Raw genomic sequence first — 17,596 nt, 5'->3', positions numbered from 1 at the left:
TTGCAGGGCCAGAGGAAGTTCACTGAATTGCTTTCGTGTTCAAGAGTAGAGTGTCCTTTGCCCAGAAGGTCGTGAACATCTGGTTTTGGGAAGATACTATTTTCAATAAGGTAACTGTCTACTCACTGACATGTTGGTGCCCTTTAAGGAAGAGCCGATGGGAGAAGTTTATCAAAGATGGTGTTTAAAGGAGCAAGAAGAACACAATTCTTTGCTTCATTTTTGAGTGGTTATAAAGTATAACTAAACTCTTCGATAGTAAATACATCTTACGTTACTTGATAATAATTTTGGCAGTTCTGGTAGACTGATATTCAGTTCTCTCTTGATTTGAAACTTAGGATACTTACCCATTCTGGCAAAACTTACCCCTGAATTCCGCCGGACTGTTGTTGGTCATGGTGTTGGGACCTTTAGGGGAAACATTCTTTCCTTCCATTCTCAGTCAGCCGTAACCTGACTGTTTAGGGAGCTTATTTCCCTCACCCCACACGCTTTGTACCCAGCTTTTCAAGTGGAAAAGAGGTCTGGACACACGCTCCTCATCCTCCAGGGTTGTCTGTAAATTGTCTCAGCCCTTGGGACATAAACTGCTAATCCATCCTGATGGAAAATTGTAGTGTGAGCAGAAGATATTCCAGAGCTTGAAGCAGAGTGAGAACAGTCAGGGCTGAAGAACACTGGCCCTGGTTTTTATGTGTCTGATTTCCCCATGAAACAACCCTTTCTTTTCTTTTCTTTTTTTTTTTTTGACGTGGTAAAATATTTAATGTCTGTAGGTGTGCCTCACCCTCCCATTCCTGTTACAATTCAGTAGCCTCTCCAAACTGACTGTACCGGAGAAAACGTGGGCACTTTTTCCCAGCAGAGTTCGAAAACCATTAGGGCCCTGATCCTCTTGATTCAGAAATGATTGCAGGTGAGGTCTTCCCGCAGCATGCCTCAGGTCTCTCTGCTCAAGGAAAAAAGCCCCCCAGTTGTACGGGACTCCCGAGGTCTTCTTTTCTTCTGCAGCCTGGCGCTGGGAGCTGCGCCGCTGGAAATAGTGGAAGGCTCGGGCACTGCAGAGTAGCCCCCGTAAACAGTGAGGAGCACCGTGGAGGTGGAGGAGGTCTTGTAGCCAGTGCCGGCTAGTGGGCTGGCAGTTGGCACGTTGTCCCCTGGATGCTGCCGCTCCCCCCCCTCCGAGCGAGGCCTCCAGCCTGCGCGACCTCCTAGCGCAGCCAGACCCGTTCTTTGCTTAATCGAGGTTTATCTCCAGCACTCGGTACCTGTGGTTGGGCTTGCTTTTTGGCCCAGTCTAGTAGAACCAGGGAAAGAGAGGTGGAGAGAAGTTTGCCTAAAAACTAGGCGAGGGTTGGCAGGGAGGAGGTTCAAGTGCACTTGAATGCCTGTGTGTGTAGAGAGAGACTGGCTGCCTGAGGTGTGAGCAGGTGTGGGGTTGCTGAATAGGAGGGCGGAAGGGCCGGGGTGAGCGGGCGGGGGGGCGGGTCTGAGACCTGGGGGCGGGACCGTCCTGCCAGTGGGAGAGCTTCGTGTCCCCCTGCCCCCCACCAGCTCCCAGTCAGGTGTTTGTGATGTGAGGATCCCTTCAGGAGTGGCCTTAGCAAGCCAGCCCCTGGCCTGTTCATTACCATGTTCATACGTTCTTTCCTGTTTCAGTGATGATCTGGGATGACCTGAAGAAGAAGACTGTGATTGAAATAGAATTTTCTACCGAAGTCAAGGCTGCCAAATTACGGCGAGATAGGTAGGTTTGGTGTCTCATTTTTAGAGGTGGAACAGTCACTTTCTCTGAAGATGGCTGAAATCATTTTATATTGAAGGAAGAGAAGTGTTCAGGAAAACGATGTATAAAAACATGAGACTGTAGTTTACGACCCAAGGACATAAGGAAGGCAGTGAGTTTTATTTGCCTCCCAGGATCACTTACAGGTGAGTGGTTGGTGGGCGTGGGTGAAGTGCACCTCCGTGGACCCAGCCTGCGGCCAGCCCGGCCCCCCAGCTCTCAGTCCTTCAGGGGAGCCGTCCCACCCGACAGGCACAGACTGAGGACTCGAGTTTTGAACCTTGAATTGCCTCCCTCTTAGCCCACACTTGTCCAAATGCTGCCTCATAAATGTTTCAATCTGAAAGTAAAGGGAAATTCAGGAACTCCTCACAGAGAAGGTGTCATTGAATCTCACCTGTTGAAGGTAGCAGGTCTCTCTCAGCTGTTGCTTTCCTGGGGTTTAGGAGAACACAGAAGTTTTTCCTAGTATGTTGATGGAGGTAGAGCAAAGCTTCATCGCTTTGGATTTTGGTGTGATGTACATGTTATGCTCGGCTGTGGTGTGATTTACATGTTATGATCGGCTGCGGGAGGACAGATGCTGAACCAGACTAGTGTGAATAGGGGTCTGTCATCCCTGCACTCGTAGGTAGGCTTGTTTCTTCCAGGAATGTCAGCATTTAGGGGCTCGTAATAATGCAAATCCTGGAGCCAAATCAAGGATCTTCCACTTTCTTAAATTTCTGGATTGTCAAGACGTGTCTAAAAGTGTGTTAAGATAGAATTTCTGCCTTTGTGTCCTACTTGGTTCTTACTCTAGACAGAATATTTGATGACAATGCCCTCCCAACCCTTGGGCTGTACCTTCCTCCAGCCGGGTGAGAGGCGTTCATTTCTAGTGCCAGCCTCGCGCCCAGGGGCTCCCTGCCAACCTGCTCCACAGACCTTGCTGCCCAGTGCCTGGGTTCAGGAATGACCCTCTTTTTTAAATAAATAAATAAATAAATAATTTGGCCATGCTGGGTCTTAGTTGCGGCATGCGGGATCTTTACTTGCAGCATGTGAACTTCTAGTTGCATCATGTGGGATCTAGTTCCCTGACCAGGGATTGAACCCGGGCCCCCTGCATTGGGAGCGTGGAGTCTTAGCCATTGGACCACCAGGGAAATCCCAGGAATGACCCTCTTGTATTTGCTCTTTGTGGTGGTTCTGTTTCCAGATGATAAGAACAAAAGTCACAAAATGTTTGAATTTCACTTTGGGGGAGAGAAATTCTGATGGTGTTGTTTTCTTTCCAGAATTGTGGTTGTTTTGGACTCTATGATTAAGGTGTTTACATTCACACACAATCCTCATCAGTTGCACGTCTTTGAAACCTGCTATAACCCGAAAGGTAAGAATCCAGAGGAGGATGGATGATGGAAACTGGCTTCCTGGGTCCAATCCAGGTGGGACGCAGACCCATGCTGGGCGCCTCTCCTCCAGGTGGTCTTGGAGTGGTGTCGCCCTAGTGGTGGGTCCTGGGGCATCTGGGGCTCTGGGGAAGGGTCTGGGAGATGCAAGCTCCCCCACCTCGGTGCCTACCTTCTCCCCTGAACCTTCCCGCGGTCACAGCCCAGCTTCCTCACTGTGGTTCTAAGACCCTGCATCTTACCAGAATCATCAGAGTCCCTCTTGGGATTTTCACTGTCAGCCATTCAGGAGCTCCATGGTGAGCCCTGGAATCCATGTTTTTATTAAGTTCTGAGACATTTCCTTCCCTTTTTCTTCTGGCTGGTGGATTACGTGTGGCTGACTTTGTTATTCATTTTATCATCTTAACTTTGCTTTTAAAATTTTTGGTTTTTTTCTTCTAGCTTTATTGAGGTATAATTTACATAAAACTCATTTTAAGTGTATCATTTGATAAACTTTAGTCATTGTAAACAGTTGTGTAGCTGCCACCGCAGTCAGGGCAGAACAGTCCCGTCACGCAGGAGTTTCCCCAGGCTGTGCCCTTCCCCACCTGACCTTCAGGTTTTGCCTTTTCAGATGTGTTTGGTGTCTTTCTCTTAGCTTAATATTTTTTAGATTCCTCCATGTTTTTGTGTGTGTGCTGTTATTTTGTTCCTTTTTATTACTGAGTAATATACCATCATATGGATATGCCACAGCTGTTGATCCATACCAGATTCTTGGCTGTTGTAAATAGAAGCTGCTGTACATGTTCACATGCAGGTTTTTTTGTGGATGTATTTTTTCATTTCTCGGAGTACAATTGCTGGGTCATATTGTAATTATTTTTTAGATTCCATGTATAAGTGGTAACGTACAGTATCTGTCTTTCTCTGTCTGACTTATTTCACTTAGCAAAATACCCTCTAGGTCATCCATGTTGCTGCAGATGGCAAGATGTCATTCCTTTTTTATGGCTGAGTAGTATTTCATTGTGTATATATCCACTCTCTGTGTTTTGATTGGAGCATTTAGTCTATTTACATTTAAAGTAATTATTGATAGGTATGTACTTATTGCCACAAATTGTTTTGGGTTGTTTTTGTAGGTCTTTTTCGTTCCTTTCTTCTTCTTTTGTTCTCTTCCCTTGTGATTTTTTTTTTTTTTTTTTTTTTTTTTTTTTTTTGGCTGCATTGGGTCTTCGCTGCTGTGCATGGGCTTTCTCTAGTTGCGGTGAGCGGGGCTACCCTTTATTGCGGTGTGCGGGCTTCTCATTGCGGAGCACAGGCTCTAGGCATGTGGGCTTCAGTAGTTGTGGCATGCAGGCTCAGTAGTTGTGGTGCACAGGCTTAGTTTTGCTCTTTGGCATGTGGGATCTTCCCGGACCAGGGATCAAACCTGTGTCACCTGCATTGGCAGGCGGATTCTTAACCACCGTGCTACCAGGGAAATCCCTTCCCTTGTGATTTTATGACTGTCTTTAGTGTTATGTTTGGATTCCTTTCTCTTTTGTGTGTGTATCTATTATAGATTTTTGGTTTGTGGTTACTATGAGGTTTATATATAGCAATCTGTATATATACGTGTGATTATTTTAAATGGCCTGGTCTCTTAATTTCAAACGCATTTTAACAACCCTACATTTTGCTCCCCTCTCCCCACAATCTGTTTTTGACATTGTTTTATATCTTTTTGCTTTGTGTATCCTTTACTTATTGCGGATGTAGATGATTTTACTACCTTTGTCTTTTAACCTTCCCACTAGCTTTGTGTGTGGTTGATTTTACTACTTTTACTCTATATTTACTTTAACCAGTGAGCTTTTTTCTTTTAACAGTTTTCATGTTTCTGCTTGTGGCCTTTTCTTTTTTGCTTAGAGAAGTCCCTTTACCATTTGTTTAAAAGACTATTTTTTCTGCATTGAATTACCTTGATACTTTTTTTTTTAATCAAATAAGTGTAAGATTCTTCTGGACTCTTTATTCTGCTCCAGTGGTCTGTGTTTCTCTCCTTATGCCAATATCAGATGACCTTGATTTCTGGAACTTCAAGATAATTCTTTTTTTTATGTATGTATGTATTTATTTATTTTTGGGTGTGTTGGGTCTTCATTGCTGCGCACAGGCTTTCTCTAGTTGCGGCGAGTGAGGGCTATTCTTCGTTGCGGTGCGCGGGCTTCTCACTGCAGTGGCTTCTTCTGTCGCGGAGCACGGGCTCTAGGCACGCGGGCTTCAGTAGTTGTGGCACGTTGGCTCAGTAGTTGTGGCTCGCAGGCTCTAGAGCACAGGCTCAGTAGTTGTGGTGCACGGGCTTAGTTGCTCCGTGGCATGTGGGATCTTCCTGGACCAGGGATCGAACCCGTGTCCCCTGCATTGGCAGACGGATTCTTAACTACTGCACCACCAGGGAAGTCCCTGGAACTTCAAGATAATTCTTAAAATTAGGTAGTACAAGTCCTCTAATGTTGTTCCTATTTTATAAGAAATTGGGGGGCTATTCTGGGACCTTTTACTTTCCTTATAACTTAGTGACAGGTTGTCTGTTTCTTCAGAAAAGCCTGCAGAGATTTTAACTGTGATTGCACTTACTCTGTAGGTGGGTGAAGGTAGGTTCCAAGCCGTGGTCACAGGACAGCTCTCCACCCACCAGGTCTTTGGTTTTCCTTTGCAGTGTGTTATAGTGTCTTTTACATCTATCGTTAAATTTATTCTTCAGTTTTGGTTTTTTTATGTTACTGTTAGTGGATTCATTTTTATTTTATTTTATTTTATTTAGTTATTTTTTAAGAATTCATTTTTAGATTTTACAATTTTGCATTCTCGTGGCTGACACCCCAAAAGACAGACATTTGATAAAGTTTATTCAATAATAAGTTCAGCAAATGTTTCCAATTATGAAGCCGTCTCATGGGAGGGATCTTTGCTTGGCCCTCTGCTGCCCTTCACAGGGAAAAGATTTTGTGAATGATTCTTACTTTTTCATGGGACCTGGAGGGCAGGGAGCAGGTATGGTTGTGGAAAAGCAGAAGCTTTGAGACGGTCCTGAGTCCTTGACGTGTTTCCTTGTCTCTGTTTAGGCCTCTGTGTCCTGTGCCCCAATAGTAACAACTCACTCCTGGCCTTCCCGGGCACGCACACGGGCCATGTGCAGCTCGTGGACCTGGCCAGCACCGAGAAGCCGCCAGTGGACATTCCTGCCCATGAGGGCGTCTTGAGCTGCATTGCTCTCAACCTGCAGGGAACAAGAATTGCGACCGCGTCTGAGAAAGTAAGTGGGTGTCCCTGCCCCACGGAGGTGCCCCCAGAGTGGCCTCTCCCGCCGTAGTGTGCGGGCTCCCGGGACACCAGCCCTTCCCTGAAGATCCCGACCCCTGAGAGGCTCTTAGCCACCTTCTCTCAGGAAGCAAGTCATAGTTGACATAGAGGGTCCAAAAGTCATTTTATTTGGTTGTGCCCCATCTGTTTGGCAGTAGAATTAGTGTTTTTCTAACTGGCTGTGGGCATTATAATTAAGATGCCATTTCTCTGGACAGTGAGTGAACTGATGGCTCTCAGGGCGCGAGACAGCCCAGGGCCTCTGCCAGGGGAGCGTGTGCACGGGGCTCCGAGAGGGCCACGCCTGTGGGCCTGGGCCCTGGGTCTCCCTGACCCTCTCTCGGCCCCTGCCCGCTGCCGTCGGACTAGAGACTCCAGTCTGTTCTCGGTGACAACAGAGGGAAAGTTGAGTTTTAGGTGATGTGGGTGAGTTTGGGAAAGGGTCGGATGGGTTAATGGGTTTGTGAATATAAATCATTTCAAGAAAACTAAAAAGTTGTGAATCTTTGATAATGAAACACTTCACTGTTTTTCAAAGGGGACCCTTATACGAATATTTGATACTTCATCAGGGCATTTAATCCAGGAACTACGAAGAGGATCTCAAGCAGCTAATATTTATTGGTAAGAAAGCACGTTGTTTTACCCTAGAGAAGGGGCCCTATGTGATCCGGAAGAGAGTCAGGACTACCCCCACGAGGCGGGCGGGGGCTGTTCTGCTGGTAGGGGCTGTTTTATTAGCTTGTTTTATTATTACTAATTTAACTGTTTATTTATTATGGGAATATACACAAAAGTAGAGAGAATATTATGATTACCATGAACCCATTGTCCTGCATTTGTCAGAATTTGCTTGTTTTATTTCATCTCTTCACTGTCCCTCCAACTTATTTTTCAGTAGCATCTTCAGGCAAACACTGGAGGCCTAGCTAGCCTGTCTGTAGTCACTTCAGCCTCCTGCGAGGCTGACCTGCTCTCTCTGTGGTGGTTGTTACCATGTCCACAGTGTCTGTAGCTCTGACAGGGCTGCACCCCTCCTTGGGCAGAACTTTGTTCTTGGTGTCTGTGGCCTTTGCAGGTGTGGAGCTGCACTGGGGCCTGAGTGATAAAAACATAGCTAGTATCTGGATATAGTGTCCTTGGGGCCTCTGGTGCAGCCCGCTCTCCCATCTGTCTGCTCTCGGGCCCCTCCAGCCAGCCTGAGTGACGCCCACCTCTACAGGGCCTGGGTCGTTGGAGGGGAGTTTTTCTCCTCCAAGTGGCATGTTTGGGTGGCCTCAGGGCCCCTGGGGTGGCAGGGTGGTCTGCAGGGAGCCCCTTCCCTCTCCCTGGCACCTGAGGAGGGGCTGTGCCCTGGCTTTGACCATCTGGTTCTGTGCTGAGCCCCGTCAGCTGGTCAGGAGGGGTGGTTCTTAAAATGACTGTCCTGACCACGGGGGGCTGAGGTCAGGGCTCGCTTCTGCGTCCACATGAGACCCCAGCTTCGTCTGGTTTCTCTGCAGCATTAACTTCAATCAGGACGCTTCTCTCATCTGTGTGTCCAGTGACCACGGCACGGTGCACATTTTTGCAGCTGAAGATCCAAAAAGGAATAAACAATCAAGGTAGGTTTTCCAGTTAGAAGGACAGAACATTGCCTGAGTGTTGCCCCACTCAGTCTGAGTCACAGTCGGGATGCTTTTCTTTGGTCGTTCATTTGATTCTCTGAAAACCAGTGCAGATTACTTGATGCTAAGACAGTGGCATCACGACTTCCCCTTCCACTAGCTCCTTAGAAAACGTCTGATGAGGATCCAGGCACCTTCCAGTGAGGTAGAACTTGGTCCTGAACTCCAACCGTCATCCTTGTATTAGCTGTTCAGAAAATTAATTTGGTGGCAGTAGAACCCTGTGCCCCTTCTGGTGCTGATGGTTTCTGGATTTATAATAAACCCATTTGTAACAACTTAGTTTTTTCATGTGAAAAATAAAAATTAAAAGCAAAAATATAATTTAAATCATTAAGGCTAAGCCGACATTAAAGAGAGCTGTGTCTCTAACTTTGTTATGTGACCGTGACTTTCTTTCTTTGCTTCCTGTCCTCACAGTTTGGCATCAGCCAGTTTCCTTCCAAAATACTTCAGTTCCAAGTGGAGTTTTTCCAAGTTTCAGGTTCCCTCAGGCTCTCCATGCATTTGTGCCTTTGGAACAGAGCCAAATGCTGTCATTGGTAAGTGGTCCTTCCAGAGGAGAGTGGCCCCCAGGTGTGGTCAGCGCCCCACCAGCTCCACTGGTGGCCCTTCCTCTCTCCTGGGGGTCCTGTGCATCCCTCTCAGGGTCCACGCAGCCACCTGCCCTCCGGGGTTTCCCGGGCAGTCAGTGGGGCAGATAATTTGGTCTTGGAACCGGCGACCAAAGAGGGTTCCCCCATCGCCACACTAGCTGAGTAGATGCAGACCCCCCAGAACAGTGGGGTTCTCGGTCGAGTGCCCCCACCACCCACAGATCCCTCGGGGCTGCTCAGCCTCCGCTCAACCTGTGCAGTGAGCTCAGTGCGGGCTGCTTGCTTTTCACCCTGAGTGACACGGTCTCCTCTGCCCAGCGATCTGTGCGGACGGCAGCTACTACAAGTTCCTGTTCAACCCCAAGGGGGAGTGCGTCCGGGACGTGTATGCGCAGTTCCTGGAGATGACCGACGACAAGCTGTGACCCTCCACCAGGAGTGCGAGCACCACGGGCCCTGGGTGCCCAGCGGCCCCTCGAGCTCCTGGGACTGGTGGTGATGGGCTGGGGGGATGGCCTGGGACCTTGTTGCGAAGCCATACGTGTCGTCTGTTTTCCGAAGCCAGACCTCCCGAGTCCAGTGTTAAAGGAAGAATCTTCAGGGCACATGGACACTCACGCCCAACTGCTGGCTTCACCTTTCGTTCAGCCGTGACGCTTGCTTCATTGGTTCTGCCGCATCCGCCACCTGCTGTTGGGGCTCCGGACAAACTGGGGTCACGTTGAAAAAAGGAGGGACAAAGTGAAATTTGGTTGTGGCAACAGATTTCATCATTTTTACTGAGTCTTTAACGGGGAGGTGAACACACGTGTAAGTGTTGGTTCTCACCAGATTTAAGTGGAACAATCATACCGGCAGCCTTAGGAAAGGAGGAAGGAAGCCCTTCTCTCATCTAAACTGAAGAAAGAGGGCATAGGTCTGGCGTCTCCCTCAAGAGCTGCGTGTCGTGCGTCCCTGTCTTTTTGGAGCTATTGGAACTGAGGCAGCACCACGCCCACCCTGTGAGCAGTGCCTGTGGCCTCCTGGTGAAACGCTGGGTCAAAGGGGGTTTCCCTGTTACGTGTAGGTAACAGAGTAACAGCATAGACTTTAAAACTTAGTCATAGAAGAAAGCGTCACTTAATTTGGAGGATACGAAGGGAAACGGGCGTCTCAACGAAGCAGTGCCCGGTTTCTGTGGGCCTGGAGAGGATGTCTCGGCCAGCCGATTCCACCTCCCTTTCTCACCATCTTCTCTCCCCATTTTTAAGACTAGCTGCACACTAACATTCTGAGAATGAGAGGCACATACTTTTTTTAACGTTTGGTAACTAAAATAGGTTATGGGCTCTATATTATTAGTAGTACTTGAGGTATATATTTAATTTTCTTAAATTCCCTTAAAACTTAATTTTATGTTTTGATTTCAGGTGGCAAACATTAAAATCTGCAGCAGCAAATTCTCAGTTTTGCCAGTTCTTTTACTGTCATGTAATCAACTAACTTTGTCTGTGGATTTCAATGTGAAGTATGCATGTTACTTTTATGTGTGTTTAATCATGAAATTTAATTTTGCACACTTATTTGTATTGTTTCTTTTAAATAAAAATGACTAATTTTGTTGTACTCTGTACCCATCAAGGGAAAAGAATTGTATGTTACAAAACCAAAGCACCAGCTTTAGAACCTCGTTGGACTGCAGGCTGTAGGAGTGGCCCAGTGCACTTGGTGCCTAAACTGTCCAGGACTGCGTGGGGGCCGGGTGGACGCCCCGCTGCCCGTGTGGGTGGTGGCCTGGATCGGGGAGCAGAGGGGAAGAGAGTGATGTTCGCTAGCGGTTTCCGTCGTCTCTGGTGGGGAAGCTCTGCCTGAAATCCCTTTGGGGGACACTCCCTTTGGGGGAGACACCAGCGTGGTGTCGGGCCACCCGTCAGTGTCCGTCTAACACTAGCCCTAACTTTGGACCCAGGAGTAGGAGGGGTCCTTCACATTTATATCATTAGTAGTTTATATTTTCCCCGAATATACTCCCTTTAGTGTATCCAAATGTACATTAAACCAGGAAAAAAGTTCCTCCTCACGGTGTGTGGAGGTGCTGCAGGCTGGTGAGGAGAGCTGGGCTGAGTGAGGAGCCAGGGAGAGGCTGTACCCAGGACGACCCGGAATGTTCTGGCACCTCCATTAAGAGTCCACAGTGTGGGAGCAGGTCCTGGCTCTGCCACGCCGGGCACAACCTTGCCTGCTTTATAAAATGACAGGGACATCCTGGGTGGTGTGGATGACCACCACCAAGGGGCTCTGGTTGTCTTCTCGGGGTTTCCCTTCGCGATGGTAAAGACACCACGTCTCACCTGGGAAATGCCCTGGACGAGGCTTCCAGAGAGCAGGGTGAGGTCTGGAAGGTTGAGGCGGCCAGGCACCATCCGCCCTCCCCAGGCCTGTGTGCGTGGCCTCGCTTTACCCTCAGGGACGTGGCGGGAAGAGCCATCCCTGGCGAGCAGGCTGTCGGGTGAACCTTCCTCGGTTTATTTAGGACAGCAGCAGACTTGGTTTTTCAAATTGATAACCACTGTTTGTCGCCTTATTTAGAGAAAGGGGGTTGCTCTAAGCCAGCACCGCCTACAATTCCTCCCTCAGCTGAGTCCTGCCGGCCCCTGAATGTGGGTACAGAGGGACACAGACGTAAAAGTCCTGCGTCCAGGGCTTCCACAAGCCCCACTTGGTGGCTGGGCTGGACAGGCCTGGTTTGTTTCTCCCCCAAGTGTCCACGTGAATGAACATCCAGGAACCACCTCACGGGGCCCTGCTCACTGGGCTCTCCTGCCTGCTCTCCAGGCCGTGGACGGGGAGGGCTTTGGTGTCTCAGGTGGGGACAGAGCTCTCTGCGCCCTGCAGCCTCCACCCCCTCCCCCCTGCCCCTGGCTCCTCTGTCCCTTGAGTCCTCAGTGGCAGTGCCACTGCTCACTGCGGCCTGGAGGGCGAGGCCCGCTCCCCTCCTTACTCTGCTTGTGAGACCAAAGCTTCTCATGTTTGCATTTCTTTTTCTGCAACCAAACCAAACTTCTAGATGATTTCACACAACTTTGTCCCTGGCCTCTTTCCTTTCTTTCTGTAAGAGGCATTTGAGCAATTACAATACTTTTGGAACTTGTGCTGAAATTTTCCTCTTCAAAATGGATCAGAAAATACTTATCAAAATACAAAATGTTCATTGTAAGAAAAGAACATATAGAAGAATGTAAAGTTGGAATGAAAATCGCCCTGAGTTGCCATATCCAGAGAAGACTACTCTCGGAAAGCCCACGCCTTCTGGGGTGAAGTCTGTAATTCTCAGCAGCATCATAGGGACCATTCTTTAACTTTTCACAACTCGTGAACATGTCAAAACATACTGTAATTGCCCGAAGATGCCTATTTGTATTTTTTGCTTTTATAAACGTTTTGGAAATGGAAATCCTTGTGCATACATGTTTACACACTTGTCCACCTATTTCTTTGAATAGAACTGGAATTGCCAAGCCAGAGGATCTGCACGTATAAGATTTAGTATGTTTGCCACCTTGCCTGCCATGATTCTGTCAGCTTCAACAGCCAACACCTCACATCCTCACCAGGACCAGGCTCTGAGCACGAGCTTTTTAATCTTTGATGGAGAAAAAAGATCTCTGATTTCTAGCCAGGTTGAACATTTTGGAATACCTTTGCTGGGCATCCGTAATTATTTTGTAAATTGCTTACTCATGCCGTCGACTGTATTTCTGTTGGTGTATTTTGTCTTTTTTGTTTATGAGAACTTTTAAAATAATCTCCCCTTGTCGTTTTTTTCACTTTGTGTTTATTTCAGTTTGAGGGGTTTTACTTTGCTGTGTATGTATCTTAAATTTTTACATAGTCTGATCTATCAGCCTTTTTCCTTTATGGTTTCTAGTATTGGCTTGTGATTAAAACAAAACATTTTTCACTGGGTTCGATGTACAGGTCTTATTTTCATAATTCAGTCTGACCGTGATTTCCAAACACGTAATGGGGAAAGGGCCTCATCTTCCTGCACCGGTGGGTGAGGCATTGCTCAAGCCAAGCCAAGCCAAGCCAAGGGTGACTCAACCCCAGGTCCTCTTCCTGCCCTGGGTTGTGGTATCTCATCCACCTTAGTGCTCTTTTCTGGTTTGGATGAAAATTATGCAGTTGCCCTACTACAATGCCATCTATCAACTGATTCATTTGTTACCCACGGACTTACTGTACTACTTCACAAAGAACTATGTTCTGGTTACATGGCTCTGCTGATCTTAAGCATCCTTAAGCATTTTTTTCCCAGATGAACTTTAAATGGAATAATAGCTAAAAATAAAATTTTATTGGAATTCCAAAAACTCAAAAATGATTGTTTCTGAAGTGCTGAGGGACAGAATGTATCAGGATTTAATAAATGTTTTCTCCCCAACAGTAACGTGGTAACATCACTGAGGACACCGTAAGTGCACTGTCATTCATATTTGTTTGTTCGTTTGTTTTTTATATATTAACTCTACTTTCTTATTTTTTGTATTCTTTTTTTTTTTTAATTTATTTTTATTTTTGGCTGTGTTGGGTCTTCGTTTCTGTGCGAGGGCTTTCTTTAGTTGCAGCGAGCGGGGGCTACTCTTCATCACGGTGCGCGGACGTCTCACTATCGCGGCCTCTCTTGTTGCGGAGCACAGGCTCCAGACGCGCAGGCTTAGTAGTTGTGGCTCACGGGCCCAGTTGCTCTGCGGCATCTTCCCAGACCAGGGCTCGAACCCGTGTCCCCTGCATTGGCAGGCAGATTCTCAACCACTGCGCCACCAGGGAAGCCCCTATTTGTTTGTTTTTAATGACAAAGCTATTCAACTTGTGTGGAAAGAAGCTGTGAGTCTTCCTTTTGTTCTTCCTGTGTCCTGTTTCAATATGATAAAAATTATTTTATGAATTTACAATTTGGAAACTATGGTATGTCTATATTTGGTTTTCTTTGTGTTTATCATGCATGGGGCTTACTGAGCTTCTTGAAACTAGATTTATGGCTTTCATCAAATTTGTGAAATTTCAGCCATTTCCTCAAATAATTCTTCTGCTATTGTCTCTTTCCTGTTGGGATTCAAGTACACATGTATAACACCTTATATTGTCCCACTCTGATCATTGAGGCTGTTCATATAGTTTTTACAGTATTCTTTCCTGTTTTTAAAAATAGCATTGGTACTTCCCTGGTGGCGCAGTGGTTAAGAATCCACCTGCTGATGTAGAGGACATGGGTTCGATCCCTGGTCCAGGAAGATCCCACATGCTGTGGAGCAACTAAGCCCATGCGCCACAACTACTGAGCCCACGTGCCACAGTTACTGAAACCTGTGCACCCTAGAGCCTGCGCACTGCAACTACTGAGCCTGCACGCTGCAACTACTGAAGCCCACGCGCCTAGAGCCCGTGCTCCACAAGAGAAGCCACTGCAATGAGAACCCCGTGCACCGCAACAAAGAGTAGCCCCCGCTTGCCACAATTAGAGAAAGCCCGCGCGTGGCAACGAAGACCCAACGCAGCCCAAAAATTTTAAAAATTAAAAAAAAATTAGCATAATTTAAACTATCATTGAATACCACTAAATGACCTATTACTGCCCACTCTGCTTTCACGACTGTACCATGTACTTTAAACTTTAGATGAATTTGTCAGTTCTAAAATTAGTTTCTAATTCTTAACTAAGCTTTTTCATTTGCTCATTCACATGAACAATCTTTACGTCCTTGTGCATATTTATAAGACATAAGTAAAAATCTTTGGTAATTCTCACATTTGGATTTTCTCAGAGCAAGTCTCCATTGATTTTCTTTTATTCTGTGTACGAGTCACATTAACCTGTGTGTCTAGTACTTTGGGGTTGTACCTTGGACATTGCAAATGGTATGTATGTTGTTATGGATTCTGTTATGTTTCTCTGGAAAATGGAGGTTTTTTGCTTTAAGCATTTAAGCACTCTGGGCCCACCTGAACAGTCAAGACAAGAGTGAGGCAGACGAGGTGCTGAGAGCACCAAGTTTAAGGAGGCGCATGCTCTCAGCTTCATGCCACTGGGAATGGTTGTGTTGTTTTGTCAGATGGTCTCTTACTCTGTTAATGTGGTGAATTCCATTGATTTCTTTTTTTAAAAATTAATTTGTATTTATTTTTGGCTGCATTGGGTCATCATTGCTGCACGGGCTTTCTCTAGTTGTGGCGAGCAGGGGCTACTCTTCGTTGTGGTGTGCTGGCTTCTCATGCAGTGGCTTCTCTTGCTGTGGAGCATGGGCTCTAGGTGCGCGGGCTTCAGTAGTTGTGATGCGAGGACTCTAGAGTGCAGGCTCAGTAGTTGTGGAGCACGGGCTTAGCTGTTCCGTGGCAGGCAGGATCTTCCCGGACCAGGGCTCGAACCCGTGTCCCCTGCATTGGCAGGTGGATTCTTAACCACTACACCACCAGGGAAGTCCCAAGGCTATATTTCTTGTCATTCGTGATCACTGAAGTCTGTTACTTTAGCTTGTGTTCAGCTAATGTTTTGTCACAGATTTCCTTATATTCCTGGATCCAATAAGATGAAAAAAAAAAGAAGCTATTCTGCCCTTTTAAATCACCTGACCCATGCTGCCAGGGAAGCTACTTCAGGTTGTGGGTGTTGAAATAATGACCAGATTCTGAACCAGCCCCTCAGCAAACCGCCAGGCAGATTAAAATACACAACTCGAATTTTTGGAGGAAAAAGTCCCTGTTGTCCACCCTGGCTTCAGCAAGCTGTACCAGGAACGTGGGGTGCTGTCCCCATGGCTGCCTGCCACAAGGCTGGATGATGGGGGATGGTAGTTGCTCCGTGAAATGCCAAAATTCACTGAAATTTACCAGCCTTTCTTTATGGAGCACTCCCCTGGATATTGCAAGTGTTTGCGTAGACTCCATAGTTCCAAAGTAGTTAATTCAGACAGTTCTTACAAGCTCAGTAGTTGATTTGGTGGGGGGACAATTCCTGGAGCTTATCTATGTTGGAAGGTTTTTTTTTTTTTTTAATTTTTTTTAAAATTAATTAAGTTTTGGCTGCGTTGGGTCTTTGTTGCTGCATGCGGGCTTTTCTCTAGTTGTGGCGAGCGGGGGCTATTCTTCGTTGCGGCGTGCGGGCTTCTCATTGCGGTGGCTTCTCTTGTTGTGGAGCACAGGCTCTAGGCGCGCGGGCTTCAGTAGTTGTGGCGCACGGGCTTAGCTGCTCCGCGGCATGTGGGATCTTCCTGAGCCAGGGCTCGAACCCGTGTCCCCTGCATTGGCAGGCGGATTCTCAACCACTGAGCCACCAGGGAAGCCCTATGTTGGAAGGTTTTGAATTACAAATTCAATTTGTTGACAAGTCTATTCAGTCTACCTATTTCTTTAGTAAATTTGGTAGTTTGTGTATTTCAAGGAATTAGTCTGTTCCATCTAAGATGTCAAATTTATGAGCACAGTTTTTCATAGGATTCCTTTATTATCCTTTTTACAGATACGGATGTGGTCTGAAGCCTGAAATTAAGGTTCAGTATTACGTGCTACCTTAACATTTGGTTCAGCTGGGAAGGCCTGGAATGGCCTAACTACAAGTTCCGCTACCCACTCTACTTCCATGGATAAAGCCCCCCAGCCAAACAACTCTCCTTATCAAACAGAACAGGTGCGGTTCCTGCTTATCCCTGAGTAAGCATTTTCAGTTCCCTTCCAGCTCGTGGGGTTATTCAAACAATCACATCCTCCCATGGGAACGGGGTCCCCCACTCTTGATACTACAAAGCCTGCCTCCTGTAGCCCTAGGTTGTTCGCTGTGTTCCCAAGTGATGCCCATGTGGTCCTACTTGGCTTGCAGTGTCCTCGGGTGTGAGTATGTGTGACTGATAAACTACCGTTCATCTCATCTGGCCAGTGTCATAGTGTCGTGTCCAGCCACCCCCATGTACACGGGGTGGGAATACTGCCTCCATAACAGGGCGAACAGGTGGTAGGTAGAGCAACGGAGCTCATCACAGAGAGCCCATCTCTCATTCCTGATAGTGGTCATTTGTATCCTCTCTTTTTCCTCGGTCATTCCAGCCAGAGTTAATTTGTTGATTTTTTTTTTTTTTTTTCAAAGAATCAGCTTTGATTTCATTGATTTCTTTTTCTCCTTAATTTTATTTTTTCAATTTTTGCTGATTATTTGCTATGGGTTATATTCATTCTTTTCTAGTTTAAGGTACAATTGTAGATGAGTGAATTTTAGGTTTTCTTTGTGCTATAAAATTCCCTATAAACACTTTTAGCTGCATTTCACAAATTTGATATATTTTCATGTTCATTCTGTTACAATTATTTTCTAATTCCCTTTAAGACTTCCTCTTTGAATCATGGATTATTTCAAAATATGTCTAATTTCCAAACATTTGAGGATTTAAAAAATATCTTTATTATTGATTTCTAGTTTAATTCCCTAATTGTCAAAGAGCATACTATGTATGATTTTAATTCTTTAAAGCTTGTTAAGTTTTGTTTTATGACCCAAGATTTGGTCTATATTGGTGAATGTTCCATGTGCATTTGAAAAGAATGTGTATTCTGTTGAGTAGAATGCTCTATCAATGATAATTACATTGACTGGTGTTGCTCAGAGCTTTTATAGCCTTGCTGACTTTCTACTTATTTTATCAATTACCTAGAGAGAAGTGTTGAAGTATCAAAATGTAATGTGGATTTATCTATTATTTTAGTTCTTTCAGCTTTTGCTTCATTTATTTTGTTACATTGTCTTGCAGAATTGCTCCTTTTATCATGATGAAATGCTCCTCTTTATCA

General features: G+C 46.2%; 1 protein-coding gene across 2 annotated transcripts in view; it reads left to right on the top strand.

Annotated features, from left to right (window-relative positions):
* WDR45B (WD repeat domain 45B) overlaps positions 1-12,352 on the top strand; it is a 37,840-nt gene extending 25,488 nt beyond the window's left edge. For both annotated transcript variants that reach the window (XM_059907577.1, XM_059907576.1), the window contains 7 exons: positions 1,663-1,750; positions 3,070-3,164; positions 6,282-6,472; positions 7,058-7,143; positions 8,022-8,123; positions 8,607-8,728; positions 9,101-12,352. In XM_059907577.1, coding sequence (XP_059763560.1) covers positions 1,663-1,750; positions 3,070-3,164; positions 6,282-6,472; positions 7,058-7,143; positions 8,022-8,123; positions 8,607-8,728; positions 9,101-9,207 — 791 coding nt within the window. In that variant the 3' untranslated portion in view covers positions 9,208-12,352. The remainder of the gene's footprint in view (positions 1-1,662; positions 1,751-3,069; positions 3,165-6,281; positions 6,473-7,057; positions 7,144-8,021; positions 8,124-8,606; positions 8,729-9,100) is intronic.
* Positions 12,353-17,596: the final 5,244 nt, after the last annotated feature.

This window comes from Balaenoptera ricei, chromosome 20, assembly GCF_028023285.1.
Source record: "Balaenoptera ricei isolate mBalRic1 chromosome 20, mBalRic1.hap2, whole genome shotgun sequence".
Lineage (NCBI taxonomy): Eukaryota > Metazoa > Chordata > Mammalia > Artiodactyla > Balaenopteridae > Balaenoptera > Balaenoptera ricei.
Note: the sequence above shows the minus strand (reverse complement) of the source record. Positions and strands in the feature narration are given on the sequence as shown.